This window comes from Phoxinus phoxinus (assembly GCF_949152265.1).
Source record: "Phoxinus phoxinus genome assembly, chromosome: 1".
NCBI lineage: Eukaryota > Metazoa > Chordata > Actinopteri > Cypriniformes > Leuciscidae > Phoxinus > Phoxinus phoxinus.
The window spans coordinates 23,533,646-23,557,088 of NC_136876.1; the positions used below are offsets into that span (position 1 = coordinate 23,533,646).

The 23,443-nt window shown below is 42.7% G+C and overlaps 1 protein-coding gene across 4 annotated transcripts in view; it reads right to left on the minus strand.

The window, feature by feature from the left end:
- Positions 1 to 23,443, minus strand: part of cacnb1 (calcium channel, voltage-dependent, beta 1 subunit) — a 62,225-nt gene that overhangs the window by 29,695 nt on the left and 9,087 nt on the right. The window contains exon 1 of one of the 4 annotated variants that reach the window (XM_079627924.1): positions 27 to 253. The exons of the other annotated variants lie outside the window; for them this stretch is intronic. Coding sequence (XP_079484050.1) covers positions 27 to 62 — 36 coding nt within the window. The 5' untranslated portion in view covers positions 63 to 253. Of the gene's footprint in view, positions 1 to 26; positions 254 to 23,443 lie in introns of those variants that run through there. 4 annotated transcript variants of the gene reach the window in all.

A 23,443-nucleotide genomic window follows, 5' to 3' on the forward strand; every position in this document is an offset into this window, starting at 1 on the left:
CGCACACGTTTCCAGGTGTTTCTTACCATTGCGGGCCTTTGAATCCGTGCGTGGGTCTCCATGGCACTCGCTCCTTGCAACGGTAACACAGAGTCACACCCAAATATCCGAGTCCACACCGAACACGATGTGTGTGTGTGTGTAACACAAGGGTATATTAATGTGTGTGTAGCTGTGATGGGTGTGTGTTTCAAAAGTTAGGCAGAGGACTATAAGTGTGTGTCAGAGAGTGACCAATTGCTCTGCTAACCTCAACACCCCCTCCTGGCTCATTCTGACACAAACACACACACACACACAGTTGAAACCTGTACTCAGTTTCTAAGTTGAAGGGGGTAAATCGAGAGAGAGAGAGAGAGAGAGGGGGGGGGGGGAGAATGGGGGGGGGGGTCAAATTGTAGGACTTGTGCTACATTTGCAGACTGAGGGGTTAAATTTAGCTGTGACAGGCAGGGGCAGATCTCTCTCTCTCTCTCTCTCACTCAATCTCTTCCGTGTTTAGCTCCGGTATGGAGTGGAGAGTGCCAGAAAGAGTGGGAATGTAAACGTCAGCCCAACAGAAAGAAAGAAAGAAAGAAAGACAGAAAGAAAGAAAGAAAGAAAGAAAGAAAGAAAGAAAGAAAGAAAGAAAGAAAGAAAGAAAGAAAGAGAGAAAGAAAGAAAGATAGAAAAAGCAAGTAGGGGTTAGTGAGAGACCCTCTTTAACAATCCTCTACATAACAGAAGGGTATGGGATGAAAATAGTATCTAAATGATTAACTCATGCAAGCACAATTATCAATGAACTTGATACATGTTGCAAATATGTTTTATCCATGCCTTTCAACTTGCGTGTGCAAAATAAAAAATTGAATGAATGTGTAGCAATTTGTACAAATGCAGACATTTTTGTGAATACAAATGTTTTCTTTTGTATTAGTGTATCATAATTTGCGCATGCAAAAAAGAAGATGTGCATGTGTGGATCAGATGACACGCGTGCATTCATTGACGTCTTTTCTGAGTCGATCTCATTTGATTCATTTGGATTTTGAGACTTTCTTTTCGCTGTTTTTAAGCATTTCACAACACACACACAAACAACTACACATGAATAGGCCTGGTGCTAATAATTAATGTGTGCACAACTACCCTTCTATTTGACAAATTCACAAATGTGCGTCGCTACATTTAAACTAATACAATACAACTTTTGTGTGCAAAATCCAGATTCACAAGAATGTGCAGCATTTTGTACAAATAGAGACAGTTGTTAATACAAAACCTCAATTTTGTATTAATGTAGGTCAGAATGTGTGCATGCAACAAGTATAATGTGCATTTGTGGATGAGGTGACACGCGTGCATTCATTGACTCGTTTCTGAGTCGATCCTATTTGATTCATTTGGATTTTGAGACTTTCATTTCGCTGGTTTCGCCTGGCACGATCCACACACAGCTGTCTGAGAAAACCTGCTACCACTAGATGGCAGTATTCTGCTAAAACCGACAACGGCAGCGTAATCAAGCGTTCTTCCCCATTTAAGACGCTTAATGGATTCATTTGAGTGATATTGAAGTGATATTTAGTACACAATATAGGCCTACCTTATTAATAAAGCATAGCCTACTTTAGAGGCAAACAGATTAAATCAGATTATGAACAACACCCATAGAAAACCATTATAAAACGCTTAACGTGCATGTATGGCATTTTCCTTCCTGAGCCTGTTAAAAAGAACGTGAAATTTCGCAGTCGAGTTCATATTATAGGCTTATTTTTATCTGACTACACATTGTATACAAGTTTTGGAATTTGAAAATGTCTGTTTTTAAATGTTAAAAGACGATTTTCGCAGGACATTTGTTTCCCCTTGACCCTTGTTATATAGTCTTATTATAGCACGATGAGTTTTAACAATATGCAACCATTGTATATCGACATGAAATATTCATTGAAAATCATTGGCCGCGTAGTGTACAGCCTATCGCTGCATGCATGAGAATGCTTTGACGCGCTACCACAGCTCATGATGCACAAGGGAACGTCTGCCAATTATACTAACTGCGTTAAAACGTATAATTTGTTTTCTTTAAAATTACTTTTAATATTTAAAATCACACATTTTCAAATTCCAAAGCTCGTAGAAGGTTCCTGTAAGACTGACTTACAAGTAAAATTTGTACAATACTTCCCTTCTTCATGTATGTAGCCTGTATTCTGCAGAAAAATACTGTAATTCACCAAAAGGGTTTTTGGTGACTTACTACAGGTGAATAATGCAAAATCTCACCTGACGATCACTAGGAACGTACTAAAACTTTGGAACATAAATAGAAAAAACAATTTATAGTAGCCTAATCAAAATAAAAAAACAATGTACTGTTCAATCGAGATATTGGCTGGACATACAGTAGTTTAAGTCAGTCTGCCCACTAGGCATTGACTATAACACTGGAAGTATCGTTCATTTGAAGGAATGATTGGACGTTTATATTTCTTGACTGTGAGTGGAATTTACTGATGGTCCCTTTAGAAAATGCGCCGAATATAAAACGTACTCGGTTACTAACGTAACCTCGGTTCTCTCTAGAAGAGGGAACGAGTACTGCGTCGAAGAACGCTACGGGAAAGATATTTCTTTGTCGAGATTGAAGCCTAAAATTAATCCTTAATTTTGTAATAATGTAAAACGCTTTTCTGAAGCATACAACCTAGGCGGAGCAATACAGCTCACCCATTGGCTGCTCTGCCAGAAAAGCACAGCCTATGCGAGGCCAGGACGCTGACCAATGAGGGCGCTTAGCGCCCTTCTGCGTCACCTCCCGCCCAAACAGGCGTGGCCTAGGCCTATAAATACGAGCATAGCTGTCTAACACGCCGATTTTCGTCAATGAAGCGACGCAGCGCGGACACGCACGGCCATGAGACGCAGTACTCGTTCCCTCTTCTAGAGAGAACCGAGGTTACGTTAGTAACCGAGTACGTTCTCTTACGTAGAGTTCTCTCGTACTGCGTCGAAGAACGCTACGGGAACCCCATGTAAAACGCCGTGCGTGCTCTTGGACCGACACAGACACCTAAGGGCGCGCGCGCCCTGGTATACAAGTGCCTACCCCAAGAAGTATAGGGAGAGCGGCTAAATTAGCATCATCCCTTTATAGTAGTGCCTCTTAAGGCATAATAGCATATATATGTAAATATAGATATATATGAGGGGTAATAGCATGCTCATGGGACACATTGTCAGTGAGTGATGCTTAAACATTGAAGTGACCTGGGCCGCAGCGCGGGGCAGGAACACTTATACACATTAAACATTGAAGTGACCTGGGCCGCATCGCGGGGCAGAAACACTTATACATATTAACATTGAAGTGACCTGGGCCGCAGCGCGGGGCAGGACACTAATACATAGTCTTCTAGACCGAGAGCAGTTTAGCCTGCAACGCAGGAACCTCTAGGTTATAGAACCTAATAAATGTAGACGGGGAGGCCCAGCCTGCCGCCATACAGATATCTTGTAACGAGATTCCGCTATACCAAGCCCATGAAGAGGCCATGCCTCTCGTGGAATGTGCTCTGATGCCCAAAGGGCATTCCAAACCTCTAGATGCGTAGGCTAGCGCAATGGCGTCCACTACCCATCGAGACAGACTCTGTTTCGTCGCGGCTCGCCCCTTGGAGCGTCCGCTGAACGAAACAAAGAGCTGCTCCGTCTGTCGAAAAACAGCGGAGCGGGACACATAAGCTCTTAATGCCCTAACCGGGCAAAGGGGGCTATTTCCGTCCTCTGAAGCCGGCAGAGCCGACAGGGAGATGACCTGAGCCCTGAACGGTGTGTTGAGGGACTTAGGCACGTACCCATGCTTCGGTTTCAATACGACTACAGAGTCGTTTGGCCCGAACTCCATACAAGAAGCTCTCACTGAGAGCGCTTGCAAGTCTCCCACACGCTTCACTGAAGCGAGAGCCAAAAGAAACACGGTCTTGAAAGACAGGTGTTTCATGTCAACTGAGTGAATAGGCTCGAAAGGGGCCCCTTTCATAGCGTTCAACACTGTAGAAAGGTCCCAAACGGGGACTGAGGGGGGCCTTGGGGGGTTTAACCTCCTGGCGCCTCTAAGGAAACGGACCACCAGGTCGTTCCTGCCTAGTGAACGGCCAAGCGTTGGATTAACGAACGCTGATATGGCAGCCACATAGACTTTGAGCGTGGATGGGGTTCTTCCCTTATCCAATAGCTCTTGCAAGAAGGAGAGAATCTCCGGTTCTCCACACTGAAGTGGTGACAGACCTTGATCTGAACACCATCCAGAGAACACCGACCATTTGGAAGCGTAGAGCCGTCTAGTAGACGGAGCCCTAGCTTGCTCGATCGTGTCTAACACTCCTCTTGGGAGGTTAGCGGGTACCCGTTTATGGCCCATACGTGTCGGGACCAAAGCTCGGGGTGAGGATGCAGGATCGCGCCCTTGGCCTGTGAGAGGAGGTCTCTCCTCACTGGAATCGGCCACGGGGCAGTACTTTTTAGTCGCATCAAAGCTGGGAACCAGGTCTGATTCGTCCAGTATGGAGCAACCAGTAGTACCGAGCATCCGCTCTCCTTGATACGCTCCAGCACTTGAGGCAGGAGTGAGACAGGAGGAAAGGCATAGAGCGGACGGCGGGGCCAGACTCTGGCCAGCGCGTTCGCGCTCTTCGAAAAGAATTCTGGGCAGTGAGCGTTCTCCTGGTTTGCAAACAGGTCTATTTCCGCTCTGCCGAACCTTTTCCACAGCAGACGCACTGCCTGTGTGTGTAGGGACCACTCTCCCGTAGGAACATTGTTCCGTGAGAGTCTGTCCGGGCCTACGTTCAAGTGGCCTGGCACGTGTATTGCTCTTAACGAGCGCAGGTTGTGCTGGGCCCACACCAGTATGCGTTCCGCTAACCTGAATAGGTTTCGGGACCTCAGGCCACCCTGGTGGTTTATGTAGGCTACTACCGACACGTTGTCCGAGCGGACCAGGACGTGGTGTCCTTTTATCCGGGGACAGAAACGCCTCAGCGCAAAGTCCACCGCCATCATTTCCAGGCAGTTTATGTGCGGTAGTTTGGCTCGCTCTGCCCATTGGCCAAAGAGCGGTCTGCCGTCGAGCAGTGCTCCCCAGCCTGAGGTGGACGCGTCCGTGGACACCACCTTCAGGCTCGAGGAAGTCCCCAGGCTTACACCTGACCGGTACCAGTCTGACGCTCTCCATGGTGTCAGGGCTGAAATGCATTCCTGAGTGACCTTGAGGCGATAACGACCGTGTAACCATGCTCGGCGCGGTACGCGCGTTCTCAACCAGAACTGTAGTGGGCGCATGCGCAGCAGGCCCAACTGCAGCACTGTAGAGGCTGAGGCCATGAGGCCCAGCATTTTCTGAAATCTCCTGAGCGGCACTATGTGGTCGCTGCGGAAGGATTTCGCCATTTGCAGGGTATTTCGCCTGCGCTGTGATGACAGGCGTGCTGTCATAGACAGTGAGTTCAGATCCAGTCCTAAAAAGGAGATCCTTTGACTGGGAAACAGTGAACTTTTCTCCCAATTGACTCTCAGACCTAAGCACTCGAGGTGATCGAGTATTAGTGTCTTGTGGTGAGCGAGTTCTGACGGAGATTGAGCTAGAATCAGCCAATCGTCCAAATAGTTCAGAATTCGAACGCCTCGGAGTCTCAGGGGTGCCAGCGCCGCGTCCATGCACACTGTAAATGTACGAGGTGCTAGGGATAGGCCGAATGGCAGGACTGTGTACTGATATGCCCGGCCCTCGAAGGCGAATCTCAAAAATCGCCTGTGACGTGACGCAATTTGTATGTGAAAATACGCGTCTTTCAGATCTATCGCCATAAACCAGTCTCCTCGGCGAATTTGCGCGAGGATTTTTCTGGTCGTGAGCATTCTGAACTTCCGCTTTGTTAGCGTTTTGTTCAGACGCCTTAGATCTAAAATGGGTCTGAGACCCCCGTCTTTCTTCGGTACCAGGAAATATCTGCTGTACAGACCCCCTTCGCTCTGAGCTTGAGATAAAGGCTCTATGGCCCCTTTGCTCAATAGCTTCGCTATTTCGGCTCGAAGTAGATGTGCTACTTCTGTTTTTACCGTGGTTTCGACTTTTCCCGTGAAACGGGGAGGGCGTCGATGAAACTGTAGCGAATAGCCTCTTTTTATAGTCTCTAGCACCCATTCTGAGACCCCGGGAAGTCTTTCCCATGCATGTGCACGTGTGACTAGGGGTTGAATGTAATCTGGGCCCTGGTCGCGAAATGGCGGCGACACGAGAGCAACCGTGTGCTGTAACATGGACGCCGTGGCGTCTGAGGCGGGGGACATGTTTAACACAGTATGCGTCCCGCGCGCGCTCTGTTCTCTGAGTTGAGAGAGAGCACGCGGGGCGAGCCCTACGGGGCTCGTTATGTTTGTGAATAAACGTGGGCGCTTGGTGGCGGGCACATTTATAACACCGGGGACACTGTGTTTGTGTACTGACTGACCGTTCGTTAGTTTCGTTTTTACAGAAACCGCGGAACGTGCAGTGTGTAGTGGTTGTGGGCACTGGATAGTGGGCACGCTCACTACATGTAAAGCACAACCGGCATGAGCCGATTTTATGTGTGCAAACCCTGTGTTGAACGGGGCTGTGCTTGCACGGGTTGAAAAACCGGGCTCTGGTCGCGAAATGGCGGCGACACGAGAGCAGTCGTGTGCTGTAACATGGGCGCCATTGCAGCGTGATGCGGGGGCGCGCTTAATCGAGCGGGCAGCCCGCGCGCGCTCTCAGCTCTCTCAGGTGAAAGAGAGAGCGCGCGGTGCGAGCCCCGTACGGCTCGGCATGTTTGAGAATAAATGTGGGTGCGTGAACGCGGGTACATTTATAGCACTGGGAAGTACTGTCTATTAGAACTGACTGACCGTGCATTGGTTTCGTTTCATAGAAACCGTGTGACATGCAGTTTGTAGTGATTGTGGGCGCTTGAAAACGGGCACGCTCACTACATATAATGCACAATCGAAATGAGTCGATTTATGTGTGCAAACCCTGTATGTGTAGGGCTGTGCTTGTGTGTACGAATGGGCACTAGGTCGTGGGCATTACGGATACACACATTACATCATCGGCTGTGGCCGGGACACCGTGTAGCACAGAGAGTACTGTCTATCAGAACCGACTGACCGTGCATTCGTTTCGTTTTTACAGAAACCACGGGACATGCAGTGTGTAGTGATTGTGGGCACTGAAAAGCGGGCACGTTCACTAACTTACATGTGAAGCACAACCGACACGGGTCGATTTTATGTGTGCAAGCCCTGTATTGTGTAGGGCTGTGCTTGTGTGTACGAATGGGCACTAGGTCGTGGGCATTACGGATACACACATTACACCATCGGCCGTGGCCGGGACACCAGTAAATACATTTTCAGATTTACCTGGGGCGTCGTGAAAACGGCGTCTGTGTGCAGGCAAACGGGCATTGATGCCGATTTGGTGACTGCAAAATACACTGGCACGGTCGCGAATGTTGGGACTGTGCGAGCGAGACATTTTAGTGAAATCCGGCCGCGGCGGGATTTTAACACTGTAGCTTTCCTCGAAGCAGAAATGCGCATCCTGGCTGAAAACGGGGCTTTCCGGGACTCCACGATTTCCTCGTGAATTCAGGAAGAAAAAGGCGCGGGTCGTGAGGACGGTAACGTACGTTCCTCTGCAGAAAAGCAGCCATCCAGCCGGTAAGCGCATCGATGCTGGTCTTTCTCCATCGACGCTCACGAGCGGCGGGGGAGGGGAGATCCTCGGAGCTCGCCCATCCCTCGCTACCCGAAGCGAGGAGAGAACAGCAGTCGTCCTTCACAGACACGGCTTCATCTTCCTCATCCATGACGGACGCGGCGGCACACAGCGGCCCTTGTCCGTCGGTCAGAGAGTCGAGCGAAGCGGGCGGAGAAGCTAGCGGCAGCAGCGGCGAGCACCTCGTGGTGAAGGGAGGTTCCGGGCTCCGCTGAGCACGGCGCTTTTCACGGCGCGGCACTACAGCGGGCGGAAAAGGGTGCAGCTTCAGTAAATGAACGCCAGGCGAGTCCGCAGAGTCACCGTAGGCATCAAATCACAGTGATGGCAGCCGCCATCGACGAGAGCTGAAGCTGCGTGATACTCACAGGCAGGAAACACAAGCACGTGGTCCCCGTCGCTGAGCGGGGCTCTACACGAGCCACAGGAGGTGCGAGACATCTTGAAAAAGACGCTCGGCTCTTTTAGTGTGGAAAAACTGTGTGACGCGACGGCGAACACACACACAAAACACACACACATAATGTAAAGGATATTCCACGCCGGAGAAGCGCAGCAGGGAACGGCGGCTGAAGGCGGCGATGACCAGCGGCTTCAGGTAAGAGGCGCGTCCTGCTGAGGTGCTTGTTCCAAACGGCTGTGGCGGCTCGAATCCAATCCAGCGATGCGTGCAGCTTCGTGAATTTAAGAAAATCGGCGTGTTAGACAGCTATGCTCGTATTTATAGGCCTAGGCCACGCCTGTTTGGGCGGGAGGTGACGCAGAAGGGCGCTAAGCGCCCTCATTGGTCAGCGTCCTGGCCTCGCATAGGCTGTGCTTTTCTGGCAGAGCAGCCAATGGGTGAGCTGTATTGCTCCGCCTAGGTTGTATGCTTCAGAAAAGCGTTTTACATTATTACAAAATTAAGGATTAATTTTAGGCTTCAATCTCGACAAAGAAATATCTTTCCCGTAGCGTTCTTCGACGCAGTACGAGAGAACTCTACGTAAGAGAACCTAAAATCTACTTCACTGCGCTCTCAGACCAGTTGCTCTCCCATACACATGCAAAGTTAAACGCAACTGCAGAATTTCATGTTGCTTTTTAATTTTAACAGGCTCAGGAAGGAAAATGCCATAAACGTGAAACGTTGCGCGTCGCGTTCATATGGGCTCTTGTCTGTAGGCTATATAGTTTTCCTCCCATAGAGCCGATTATTACGAAAAAGCTTAACATCAATGCAGTAAGACGCTGATATTATAACTCAGTAGCCGATACACCTTATTGAACATGCAACGCCCTATTGCACGTTAAGCGTTTTATAATGGTTTTCTATGGGTGTTGTTCATAATCTGATTTAATCTGTTTGCCTCTAAAGTAGGCTATGCTTTATTAATAAGGTAGGCCTATATTGTGTACTAAATATCACTTCAATATCACTCAAATGAATCCATTAAGCGTCTTAAATGGGGAAGAACGCTTGATTACGCTGCCGTTGTCGGTTTTAGCAGAATACTGCCATCTAGTGGTAGCAGGTTTTCTCAGACAGCTGTGTGTGGATCGTGCCAGGCGAAACCAGCGAAATGAAAGTCTCAAAATCCAAATGAATCAAATAGGATCGACTCAGAAACGAGTCAATGAATGCACGCGTGTCACCTCATCCACAAATGCACATTATACTTGTTGCATGCACAGTTGCACACATTCTGACCTACATTAATACAAAATTGAGGTTTTGTATTAACAACTGTCTCTATTTGTACAAAATGCTGCACATTCTTGTGATTCTGGATTTTGCACACACAAGTTGTATTGTATTAGTTTAAATGTAGCGACGCACATTTGTGAATTTGTCAAATAGAAGGGTAGTTGTGCACACATTAATTATTAGCACCAGGCCTATTCATGTGTAGTTGTTTGTGTGTGTGTTGTGAAATGCTTAAAAACAGCGAAAAGAAAGTCTCAAAATCCAAATGAATCAAATGAGATCGACTCAGAAAAGACGTCAATGAATGCACGCGTGTCATCTGATCCACACATGCACATCTTCTTTTTTGCATGCGCAAATTATGATACACTAATACAAAAGAAAACATTTGTATTCACAAAAATGTCTGCATTTGTACAAATTGCTACACATTCATTCAATTTTTTATTTTGCACACGCAAGTTGAAAGGCATGGATAAAACATATTTGCAACATGTATCAAGTTCATTGATAATTGTGCTTGCATGAGTTAATCATTTAGATACTATTTTCATCCCATAGAAGGGCACCTGACTCATTGTGTCTGTTACCGGTAGATCCCACACACATCCGTTTAGTCAGTCACTCCACCTTAGGTTGACTTACTCAAGTAGAACAGCATCATAAAATCACCTGTGATAGACCTTAGTGATAGACTGATATATATTGGTCAGGCAGATAAACCTGCCAGTATTTTAACATTTTGAGATCATTGGACAATAACTGTGCCTGCCCGGCCAATTAATGAACAGTTTGTTTGTCCTTGTGTCATTTCCAAAATCTGTCAGTGGCTAATGGACAATTTCTGTTTTCAAAAAGTTTGTGCTTAATTTAAAAAAAGAAGAAGTTTATTTTCAGTATATACACTACCATTCATAAGTTTGGGGCCAGTCATTTTTTTTTTTTACTAAAAATTACTAAATATTAGGGGTACTAAATACTAATATTTTAGTAATATTACTAAAAATAGTAATATTGAAAAATGTAAAATGTTTTTGCTAAAGCAGTCAGTCTATTGTTGTGAGATGAGAATCAAATGAAATTGTAAATTGTAATTTAAATTGTCCAATTTATGCAGAAATCTATGGTAAATCCACATCACGTATCCACATTTCCTGCAACTGTGTACCATCTATTGTTATCTGCCTTGTAATAAATGTAGTGTTTGTATGCTGGACAAACACTGGCATGTCACTGAATTTACGTATATGCTCAATGAATCAATACAAATGTCAACACCTATAAATAGAATAAAAACTAAATTATAATATTAATAAAATAAATAAATAAAGAGATAGGCTAAAGTCAAGTCAAGTCACCTTCATTTAGCTTATATAGCGCTTTTAACAGAATGGATTGTTTCAAAGCAGCTTTACAGTGATAATAGAAATGACAACAGAAAACCCCCAACGTGCTTCGGCCGCCCATCCACACAAAAAGTGCCTGGTGTCTCGAGAATGCACTCCCCGAAATAAGGTAAAACGCAAACCCATGAGCATCACGTGTTCAGTCGATAAACCTAAACTTTTGGAGTCCCAGACATTAGCATATGCTGGCATCCACAAGTGGTATCTGTTTGTTAAAACCACTATAGGGCGACCTTTGACCCTAAGGAACAGCCACTCACCCATAATCACCTCACTCTCTGTCACCACTCATCATCTTTGCCATGTTCTCGCTCCCTTTTTAAATGCACCTTTATAGCTCATTTGGAACACATTTTCTGTGGATATGCATGTTTATGCCATTATTAAAAATGCCATATAATGAGGAGTTTGTTTTGACACACATACACACAGAAAAACTTGATATAAAATGAAAACACTTAAAACTCTTTCTCCAGTCCAAAAAGAACATTAACACAACGCTAAACAGAAAACTAGCCAACTACTTACTCTATGCGTATACACTATATAGCCTATGCGTAAAAAAATAAAAAAATTATACAAAATGATAAACATTTAAAATTGTAGCATACTACATTGTTATACCAGGAGCTCATTCCATTTAGAGTTGCACAGATATTACATTTCTGGCCAAACTGATAAGCCGATAAAATATTTTCATGGCTAATAATTGATAAATGGCTCATTCTACACTTTTTTGTCTACATAAATGAATAAATAAAAAACTAAAATTATTTTTTACATATATAGAGAACAGCTGGAAAATGGTAATAAAATATAACAACAAACACAAAACAACAAAAAACATATAATACAAAATGCATAATATGGCCCCTTAAACCTGATTGAAGACGCAAAAATATAAACCCTCCTTATCCTCCTTCATATACTCACTGCATGCTGGGTTTTTAAATCAAGCTTTACAACCATAGAGATAAATATGAAATACCACTCTAGACAAAACAGATGTAACCCAGACAAACAAACACAGCAAACAACTCATGCAAACACATGTACTGAAGCGGCTAGCGCGCAGCAGCTTTTGTGTGGCATCAGGTGTGACCGACCGTGGCATAAAGGGAAATGCGAGGGGATGTTCTGTTGTGCAGCTGCCATTTAAAGCCATGATCAAACACACCAGCCGGTCCTAAGAGAGCCAAGAAGCACTCAACCTCAGTTCTGATCTAATGGCACCCAAACTAATGGGAAAATTAGAAAGTGATCCATCAAGAGAGCCCATGGGGACACAGGATCAATTATTCAGGGGCCTCATCCTAAGAAATAGGGCTGCAACAAACGATTATTTTGATAATCGATTAATCTAACGATTATTGGATCGATTAATCGACTAATCGTCGATTATATTGGCGACTAATCAGTAAGTTTGGAATGATTATTCAGCCTTTTCAATAAGTTAAAACATTGAGTTATACATATTATAATCGTTAAAAAAAAAAAATCACTTCAGCTTTTGAAATGGTGTTTTAATGAACTTTAATGAACCTCCAACTAAACAGGTCAACAAAAATAAATCAGCTGCATTGCAGACAAAAATATGTTTGAATGTAAATATCTCTTGGCAGCAGTATTAAGAACTTTATTTCTAAAACCAAGTGTTCAGTTAGTTTAATGAAAAGCAGTAAGTAACTCGTGTCCTTTCTGCACTGGCTTTTTTGGATTTTCAAATAAGTGCTGAATTAAAATGAAGGAAGGTCAGCATGTCAACATGTTCACGTGACAAGCTTGCTCTTTTTTTGTGAGCAAATGTTTCCTGCAGCTGAGAAGATCCGTTCTGCTGGAGTGGATGTTGCAGGAATGCAAAGAAAAGATCTTTTTTGCAAAGAAAAAACATTTTATTTGAACTCTCTTAGTGATTAAACTGTTGTTTAGTCATCATCTTTACTGGGTGTTTAGTTTGAAATCTAGAAGCAATTCACACTAAGGAAACAGTTTAATTTGTAAACATTAATGTATCTACTAACATGAACTAACTAATATGAGCAGCACATTTGTAACATTATTAATTTTTGTTAACATTTTTGTTTATGTTAGTTCATTGTGTTTATATTAATGTAATAGCTAACGTATTTACCTAATAGTGTTACAATAATAAAAACAGCCCTGACTCCTAAGCTCGATCAAGCTTTATTCTATGCAAAATAAATAATCACATTACTGTATTTATATTATAATTTTTAATATATCACTTTTATTAATGGTAGTATTGCATTCTCTAATAAAGAGATTTACAACTAGTTAGTTAGCTTCACCTGGAGATTGAACTCTCACCGGCTCCTTTTGATCCGGGAATCGGGATGCTTTCTCTTAAGTGCTCCAACATATGTTGTGCTTCCGTGAAACGCAAGCTCAGCCTTGCATGTATTGCACATGACAGCATTTTTAGTTGGCAGTTTTGTGAAACTTTCCCACACCTTACTGGTCCGAACTCGTTTACACTCCGCCATAATTCGCCGTTTATTTACTGTCTATGTAATTCGCGCTGTTTTTTCTTCTACCAAAAGCATTTAACGGCTGCATTACACTCTAGCGCTACAGCGTCGTAGCGGTCAAAATGCGATATTGCAGGCCCATACATTGGTCACGTGAGATCAAACGACTACTCGACAACAAAGATATTTGTCGACAATTTTTTATTGTCGACGTTGTCGACAAATCGTTGCAGCCCTACTAAGAAACACTGGCTTGAGAGCCACACCCATTACCTCACAACGATAAAATCATGTGTGTGTGTGTGTGTCTGACAGTGGGACTGATATATGACCCCGGCTGTTTGCGACCACACATTTTTGTCAGCAATCAACACATCGGCCTATTCGCTTCCAAACATACACACACACACACACACACACACACACACACACACACACACACACACACACACACACACACACACACACACACACACACACACACACACACACACACACACACACACACAACACACACACACACACACACACACCTATATACAGAAGCACACTAATCCATTTGCCTCCTCCTCTTCCGACTGTGCAGCATGCTGCGGGGAGATTCGGGACCCTGTCACCATGGAAACCTGGCCAGTATAAGAGCACAACCACGTATGTATGTGTGTGTGTGTGTGTGTGTGTGTGTGTGTATTTGTTCATATGTGTATACACGTGGGTGTGTAAGAGACCAAGGCCTACACAGATTTTCATACTTTCTGCTGCCAAAGAGGGGGCAGACACACACAGAAACGTACTATAGTCATAAATGTTCAAAAAGCATTGTATGGTAGAAGGAAAATCTTTAAAAGAGCACTAAGCATCTTTGAAGTTACAGGAGTTTCTGAGCACATATAAGAGGAATCAAATTTATGGACAGCTTTATGTGAGAATAGGTGTGAGTCCACCTTTCCAGTCGGTATTGGGGGGGGTAAAGATCCCAGGCAAGAAGTAGGTATTTTAGACTGACGCCCCCTGCGGATGGGTAAATGTCGTTCAGCGGGGGCTGTGAGGAGGACTTTAGGAGAGGAGGACAAATTTCAGCGTGACACAGGAACCTTCCTTCAAATGTTAGGTGTATGTGATGTGAAGAAAAAGAATAACAGAATGCTACAGTAGCTAAAATGATTAACTTACTAACAGACAACAAATCTACTATTTTTTTGGTTATACAATGATAAACATTTAAAATTGTAACATGCTACATTGTTATCACAGGACATCATTACATTTAGCAGCGATATTAAAATTCTTCACAAAATAATAAGCTGATAATTACTTTCATAGCTGATTAATGCAAGCCCGTCGCCCAATGACACAACGTGCCCCCCTAATCGCATGGTAATTTAGCAAACTTATTAAAGCAAAAAAAATTTGGCCATTCTATTCCATAACGAAACATCTTCAGCAGCATTTAGCTCACAGGAACACTAATCTCTACAATGAAATAGAATCAAAGAAAAATGAGTCTGAGCGTATTTAAGGCTGGCCACAGACTTATAGGGCCCTATTTTAACGATCTGAAACGCATGTGTCAAAGCGCAAGTAACTTTGTGGGCGGATCCCGGCGCTGTTGCTATTTTCCCGGCGGGATAAATGACTATTGCGCCAGGCGCAAATCTAAAAGGGGTTGGTCTGAAGTAGCTTCATTATTCATAGGTGTGGTTTGAGCGTAACGTGAAATAAACCAATCAGAGCGTCCTCTCACATTCCCTTTAAGAGCCGGCGCGCTTGTTCCATGGCGGATTGCTATTAAAATGGCGGATTTGCCAGCGCACGGCGGGAGCGGTTCACAGCCGAGGAGGCCGACGTTCTCGTCAGGACCGTAAAACACAGAGAAGTGACATTGGGGATGATGGGAGAAACCCACCCAAATTAGCTTCGGTTAAACAGGCGTATAATTTGGGTAAATGTGTAGCCTAATCTAGATTTTTTTTTTTTTTTTATCTAGATAGATCTTTTTCCACATCTTCACGGACACAACAATGATTTCCCTCGTGTGTTAATATTTTTCCTTGTAATAATGTATGATTTGCAAAAATGAAAACTGCTGCGTCTGTTTATATTAGAGAATCAAAGTGGATGCGCGTTAACACACTACATTATGGCCAAGCACGCGCCCTTAAAATACCATATCACTAACGCGCAACGCGCCACTGTCTTTAGACTGTTTTTTTCCTGGTCAGTGGCGCAATTGCTTTCTAAAACTGGAAAATAGCACCAGGGAAGTTTTGCGCCGGAACACGCCTACTCTTTGCGCCGAACCGCCCCCCGCGAGCGCAAGTTCATTCCCTAATTTACCGACGTGCGTCTGTGGAGGGAAAAGTCCGCTGTGCGCGGGTGCAAAATAGGAATGATACATGCGTCGGTGTACAAAGTCAATTGCGCTGGGTGCAAGATAGGGCCCATAGTGTTGAATTTTCTCATTACTGTAATTTGCCTGATGCTGCTACTATGAAAGCTTGTTTCCGCCACTGAATACAAATAACAAAAGGTAATTGCGACTTTTTTTTTCTCAGAATTGCGTGATTTAAATTTACAATTGTAAGTTATAAAGTCAGAATTGCATGATATACAGTCCAAATCGCATGTTATGAAGTCAGAATTGTGAGATAGAAAGTCGCAATTATCTTTTTTTATTTTGTAGTGGTAAACCAGCTTCCATAGAAGGAAAACCTGCCCATAACGGCTGGTCTAGGATCATTTAAAAAAAAAAGAAGCACATTGGCGAAACTCCGGTGTTTTGAGCGGTGGATGCAAATCCTCTCATTATAACAATAAGAATGCATTGTGTAGTCAGCTTCACTGGTTATAACGGAACTTTGTGAGATCGCAATGAAGATGAATAACAACTTTTTAATGATTATAATAGAAGCACTCTATTATAAAAGGAGCACCAAATCCCCCATATAAAGTTGTGGACAGAATTATTGGCACCCTTGGTAAATATGAACAAAGAAGCCTGTAAAAATAAATCTGCATTGTTAATCCTTTTAATATTTTATATAAAAAAATAAAAATCTAACCTTTCATTGAAGTAAAATCTCTTTTTGAAATTGTAAGGCGTGAGAAATTAGAAAATGCCGGACAGTCTGGTTGAGGAGCGACCAGACCCTGAGAACACGAAGCTGGAAATTACCATTTGAACTCACAATTTGTGCACCTCAGAATACATCTCTTTCCCTCTCCCCCTACTCCATCTCTCTTGCTGAGATCACCAAAATTCACCCAAGAATCTATATATAATTATCATACAGTTTTATAAATGTTTGGTATCACTTGAAATGTGTCAGTGCAACTGGTACAAATGTCTCACTCCCAAAGAAGTCAAACCAAAAGTTCTTGAGAGTTTAGAAATATCTTGCACACAAAGGAGGGCATGTTTTCCAGGCATGGCCTCCTGCTCTCAAAAGGTGTAACAGGGTACCCCCAGGATCCTTCAGCTTAAATTCAAGACTTTTTAAGACCTTTTTAATACCATTTCAAATGAAATTCAATGCCAACTTCGTACCGATTCCAACATAAGTATGAGGGGAAAATGTCAAATCTGTATAAATTTGAAACCCTAGAAAATAATTATGTACATGTAGGCTACTTGAATTAAATAAAACATTTTATTTAAATGATCAGTCATATTTAATACATACGCAACAGCGTTGTAGTGCGCTTGGTGTGTGTAGGCCAGTGTTCAGTTTGGCAGCCATTCTTGATTCAGTCTTAGTCTTCATCTTCAGACGAAAATGCTTATGAATGCAAACTTTTAGTCATTACTTTTAGTCAAACTGCAGTTACTTTAGGTAGCTATTTTATATGTAGTCTTTAGACAGAAAATGTCAATTATTCTCTCTAGGCCATTCAATTAAGCTTATGAGAAATTATTTACATTGCACTCTTTAGCAGTAGCACTTGTGCAATTCTACATATCCCTTTTCCTAAGTTCCGTGGTTCTCCTATGTTTTTGAGTGCCGTACCCCCTGGTACCCCCTCTTCCACTTAGACTGCAGTCACACCTTTTCCATTAAGGGACAATATTCGCCCCCTTTAATACATTTTTCCATTAAATTTTTAACCTTTATAATACCTTTTAAACATAAATAATGCTTTAAATAAAACAATGTTCAATAAATATGCAATGTTAAAAAACGTTTAATATTAATAAAAATATTATATTAAAATAGCCAGTAGGTGGCGGTAACTCACTGTCTTTATGAGCGAGTCATCGAGTCGTTCATTCATTGAATCTCACGATTCGTTCAAAGCCACAGATTTCGTTGCAAAATAGAGCAATAAGCCTGACTATACTGTTTTATGCAGTAAATCACTTAATGTTACCCTTTTGTTGTTTTTTAACTGTTGTATAAAATCAATGTCACATTTGAAATCATGTAGATATTCGGGAAACATTGCATTCTTGCTCGTATAATATGATCTACATTAAAAACACTTTTGATCGCAGATTTAGTCGCACAAACAGCGCAAGCGGCTCGTGACAGAACACAGACCGACTGAATGACACTTTAATTTAAGTAGAAAATCTCAAATAAAGATCGCTGAACTCCAGCTTGTCTGTGTTTTCAGATAATCCGCGCTTCTTCAGCAGTGTAGAGAGCGCGCGCATGGTTGCCAGATACTATTGAAAAGACCGTGTAGAAAATATGTTCTTTTAACAGAAAAGCTCTGATTTGGGGTTTGAATGAATAGTATCTGGCAACCATGCGCGCGCGCTCTACACTGCTGAAGCGCGGATGAAGGTGCACTCAACGCTTTTAATTAGCCTACATTAGTAACAGTTAATTTTGTTACGGTATGAACTTAATCGTAGGAAAAGCAAAAAAATATAAGACCTTTGTAACGAAATCCAAGACTTTGTTTACCAAATTCAAGGCTTTTAAGGCCTTAATTTGAGATGATCAAATTTAAGACTTTTTCAATGCTTTTAAGACCCCGCGGGTACCCTGTGTAAGCTCTGAATGCAAATTTCCATTGTTAGCATGTTTCCACGTGAAAGAGGTTTCTGTCTATATAATGAAATGCCGCAAAACGCTTGGGGCGATTCTGTAACCCAGACCAGCCCGTGATGCGTGTAAGCAAAACACTTTGCATCATGTATTTTATAATGTCGAGGTATTGCATCTTCTCTATTTATTCCAGAGCATTTGATGTTTGTATGATTATGCAACTGATTATGCAATTGGCATGATACATTTACCTGACATAATAAATTGTAAACATTGGTAACACTTTACAATAAGGTTCATTAGTTAACTACATTAGTTAACGTTAACTAATAATGAACTGCACTTACACAGCATTTATTCATCTTTGTTAATGTTAATTTCGACATTTACTAATACTTTATTAAAATCTTGTTAACATGAGTTAATGCACTGTGAACTAACATGAACAAACAATGAACAGCTTTATTCATATTAACTAACATTAACAAAGATTCATAAATACTGTAACAAATGTATTGTTCATGTTAGTTAATACATTAAATAATGTTTAATAAATTAACCTTATTGTAAAGTGTTACCTAAACATTTGATTTTATTCTAATCGACTCTTCCGACATTATTTTCAGTAAAGACTTAAAAAGAATAGTCAGACATTCGCTCACATTTAATGATGCACAGATAACATTAAAACCTTTTTCATTTATGTAGTCAGATGAAATAACGAGTTGATACATATGAGAAAATTGTATTTAATCAAATTACTTTGCTAGGAGGGAAGACAGTAACGCGCAGAGACCTTCCCCTGCTAATCGAATTCCGCCATTGGGTCGATCGAGTTGGGTCTTACAAAATAAATGTTTATGCCTGATAATGCCTAATGAAGATCCTTCAGATTCCCAGCTCTATGTTGGTGCTTCTCTTCAGTTCAGCCCACTCATTTTCTATAGGGTCCAGGTCAGGGGACTGGGAATGGCAGAAGCCTCATTTTGTGCTCAGACACATTTTTGTGTTGATTTTGGATCGTTGTCCTGATGGATGATCCAACCACGCCACATTATACGATTTCTAGCAGAGGCCGTCAGGTTTGGATTTTTTATCAGTCAGTATTTGCTAGAATCCATGATGCCATGTATCTGAACAAGATGTCCAGGACCTCCAGCAAAAAAGTAGGCCCACAACATTAAAGATCCAGCAGTATATTTAACCTTGTGCATGAGGTACTTTTTATCCATGTTTGCACCTGTCATGATCCTGGTTCTCACTCACTCATTACTGATAGATTCTCATTCATGCACACTCCTCCTCAATTAATCCTCATTCTACTCAGCTGTTTCTCTTTTACTTTTAACCATCGCCCTCTCCCTTCCTCACCTGATTCCTCTTTTCCTCTCATTAACGTTCCTATTTCTTTTCCCCCTTTTCTACACGTCTTTGCCTGAGTATTGCATTTTCTCATGTGTAATGAATGCCGTCTAATCCCTATGTCTCTGTCGTGTCTTAGTCCTGTCATGTTGGGAGCCGAATATTATTACGTTTTCTACTCGGAACCGGAGGATCTTCACTCGCCTCGACTCTCCCTGGGAAGAGCCAGCCTGCTACCTTCCCCGTCACACGGAGCTCTCACCTGCTCTTCTGGTTCCCTCCGGGCTGACTGCTCTTTTGCTATCAACAAGCCGAGACCTTATTTGGACCTTTTTGCTCTTTGTTTTTCTTTACGGACTATAGGACTGTTGTGTATTGAACTCTCTGGCAAGCCCGTGATCTATTAAAGTGACTTTGTTTCTCCGCATTTGCTGTCTGATCCTCTTACCTTCATGACAGCACCAAAACCATCTGGTGGTTTGCTGCCAAATTATTAGGGGCCAAGCACTGAAGGTGCGGGCACCTATTGTATCTGTTCCCGTACCAAAAATAATTCTTCTTCTTCTTCCGCTCTGGGAGTCTATGGCAGCCCATAGAACCGATCGCGGGAAAGTTGTAATGGTTTGACATTCGGATAGAGGACAGTCCCAACATTAAATACACCAATTTTGGTGTGTCTAAGTCATTCCCTCTAGCGCCACCAACTGTCCAAAGTTTCACTCATGTTTATTCTAATAACTTTTGAACCACAAGGGCTAGAAACAAAATTCTTTTTTCCTCTGATTCCTGACCTCGTGACGATTCGATTGCACCCAATGACGTCATTTTGCGCCATGAAAAGTTTTCCGCCATTTTGAATTTTCCGAAAAAGCTACTTTTTCGAACTCCTCCTAGGCCGTTGCTCCAATTTCCATGAAAATTGAATCAGATCATCTACAGACCATGCCGACAAAAAGTTATGGAATTCAAGTTGATTCGCTTAGCAATTTTCGAAAAAACCCACAAACAAATTTTACGTAGCGCTTGCGAAAACAGACGTAAGGCTGTATCTCCGCAACGCTTTGTTGGATTCAGACCAAATTTGCCACATGTCATCACAAGCATGACTTGAGGCTACATGCTGCGTTTCGGCGCAGCGCCACCTACTGGTCCGGAGATATGAAAAATGGCTATTTTTGCTTATAACTTCTGAACAGTTTGCCCAAAAATCATCAAATTGGTCTCGTTAGATTCAGGCCAACATGCTGAGTCGACTGATATCCAATTTTACCATGTCGGCCATTTTGGCTGTCGGCCATTTTGAATTTTGTGCTAAAATGCTGTATTTTAAGAACGCATGAATGGATTGTTACGAAACATGGTATGGGTCATCAGCACGATGCCCTGAAGGAGCGTGAGAAGTTTCGAAACAGCGCCACCTTGTGGTCAAAAGTTATAACAACATTTCCAAAAAGGCTAATAACCTTTGAATACATCTGCCTATTGAAATGCCACTGGTCTCAATAGATTCGCTGGGTCACGCTGAGAACATAGATACCAAGTTTGCCATATTTGGCCGAACTTCCTGTCCGCCATCTTGATTTTTAGTCAAAACCTACTTTGTCGAACTCCTCCTAGACCGTTTGTCCGATTTTCACCAAAATCGAATCGTATCATCTCCACACTGTACCGACAAAAAGTTATGGAATTCGTGTTGATTCGTCAAACCGTTCTCAAATACCGCGCAAACAAATTTTACGTTGTGCTACAGCTACAGATTTAGTGCAAAAGTACTACATCGCCCATAACTCCTAGAGTCCGTTTGTCCTAGACTCAAGTGTCTCACACCACTGTGATCCCTGGCTCAAGGCGGACAAAATGGCTATCTCCAATTTCGATTTAGGCCAGAAAAATTTTCTGCTATGTCGAATTTTGTCCGAAACCTACTTTTGCAAACTAGTCCTAGGTTTTTCACCAGATCGGAACCAAACCAGTCTAGGACATTTCTCTGGACTCTCTAGATCAATAAATATCGAAAAAAAAGTTGAACTTTTGCATTTGGGTGGCTGTAACAGGGTCATTTAGAAAAGGGGCGTGGCAAAATACACTAAAAAGCCTATAAATCCCATATGAAAATTCAGAACTTCACCAAAATTGATGAGCATATGTGTCAGAACATGGTGAGGAAGCATGCAGAGTTTCATGGAGATCGGACCATAGGTGGCGCTGTAACTGGCAAAAAGCCTTCAATCTTATTAGGGGTTCAAGCATGAAATGCTGAAACCCTATTGTAATTAAGGATTCGTAAAACGCATCGTGCAGGCCAAACCGTAAGGCCTAGAGACGTGAAACCTGGCCAGATGGTAGGCCTCAATTTGGGGACAACCTATCAGAGTATGACCCCGAATGGCCCATAGGTGGCGCTACAGCAACCAAAAGTTCAAAATTGATCATAGCTCTTAGACCGTTTGTCCCAGGATCAAGTGCCCCAAATCGTTGGAATCCTTGGCTCAAGGCGGACAAAATGGCCATCTCCGATTTCGATTTAGGCCAGAAAAAATTTCTGCTATGTCGAATTTTGTCCAAAACCTACTTTTGCGAACTAGTCCCTGGTTTTTCGCCCGACCGGAGCCAAACCAGTCTAGGACATTTCTCTGGACTCTCTCGATCAATAGTTTTTGAAAAAAAGTAGAATTTTTGCATTTGGTTGGCTATAACAGGGTCATTTGGAAAATGGGCGGGGCAAAATACAGTCAAAAGCCTCTAAATCCTAAACAAAAACTCAGAACATCACGAAAATCGCTGAGCATATGTGTCATGACATGGTGAACAAGCGTGCCGAGTTTCATGCAGATCGGACCATAGGTGGCACTATAAATGGCAAAAAGGTTCCCTTATTATTAGGGGCCAAGCACTGAAGGTGCGGGCACCTATTGTATCTGTTCCCGTACCAAAAATAATTCTTCTTCTTCTTCCGCTCTGGGAGTCTATGGCAGCCCATAGAACCGATCGCGGGAAAGTTGTAATGGTTTGACATTCGGATAGAGGACAGTCCCAACATTAAATACACCAATTTTGGTGTGTCTAAGTCATTCCCTCTAGCGCCACCAACTGTCCAAAGTTTCACTCATGTTTATTCTAATAACTTTTGAACCACAAGGGCTAGAAACAAAATTCTTTTTTCCTCTGATTCCTGACCTCGTGACGATTTGATTGCACCCAATGACGTCATTTTGCGCCATGAAAAGTTTTCCGCCATTTTGAATTTTCCGAAAAAGCTACTTTTTCGAACTCCTCCTAGGCCGTTGCTCCAATTTCCATGAAAATTGAATCAGATCATCTACAGACCATGCCGACAAAAAGTTATGGAATTCAAGTTGATTCGAATTACCGTTCTCGAATACCGCGCAAATAAATTTTACGTAGCGCTTGCAAAAACAGACGTAAGGCCGTATCTCCACAACGCTTTATCGGATTCAGACCAAATTTGGTACATGTCATCACAAGCATGACCTGAGGCTACATGCTGCGTTTCGGCGCAGCGCCACCTACTGGTCCGGAGATATGAAGAATTTATATTTTTGCTTATAACTTCTGAACGGTTTGTCCAAAAATCACAAGTGGTCTTGTTAGATTCAGGGCGTCGTGCTGAGTTGACTGATATCCAATTTTCCCATATCGGCCATTTTGGCTGTCGGCCATTTTGAATTATGTGCTAAAATGCTGTATTTTAT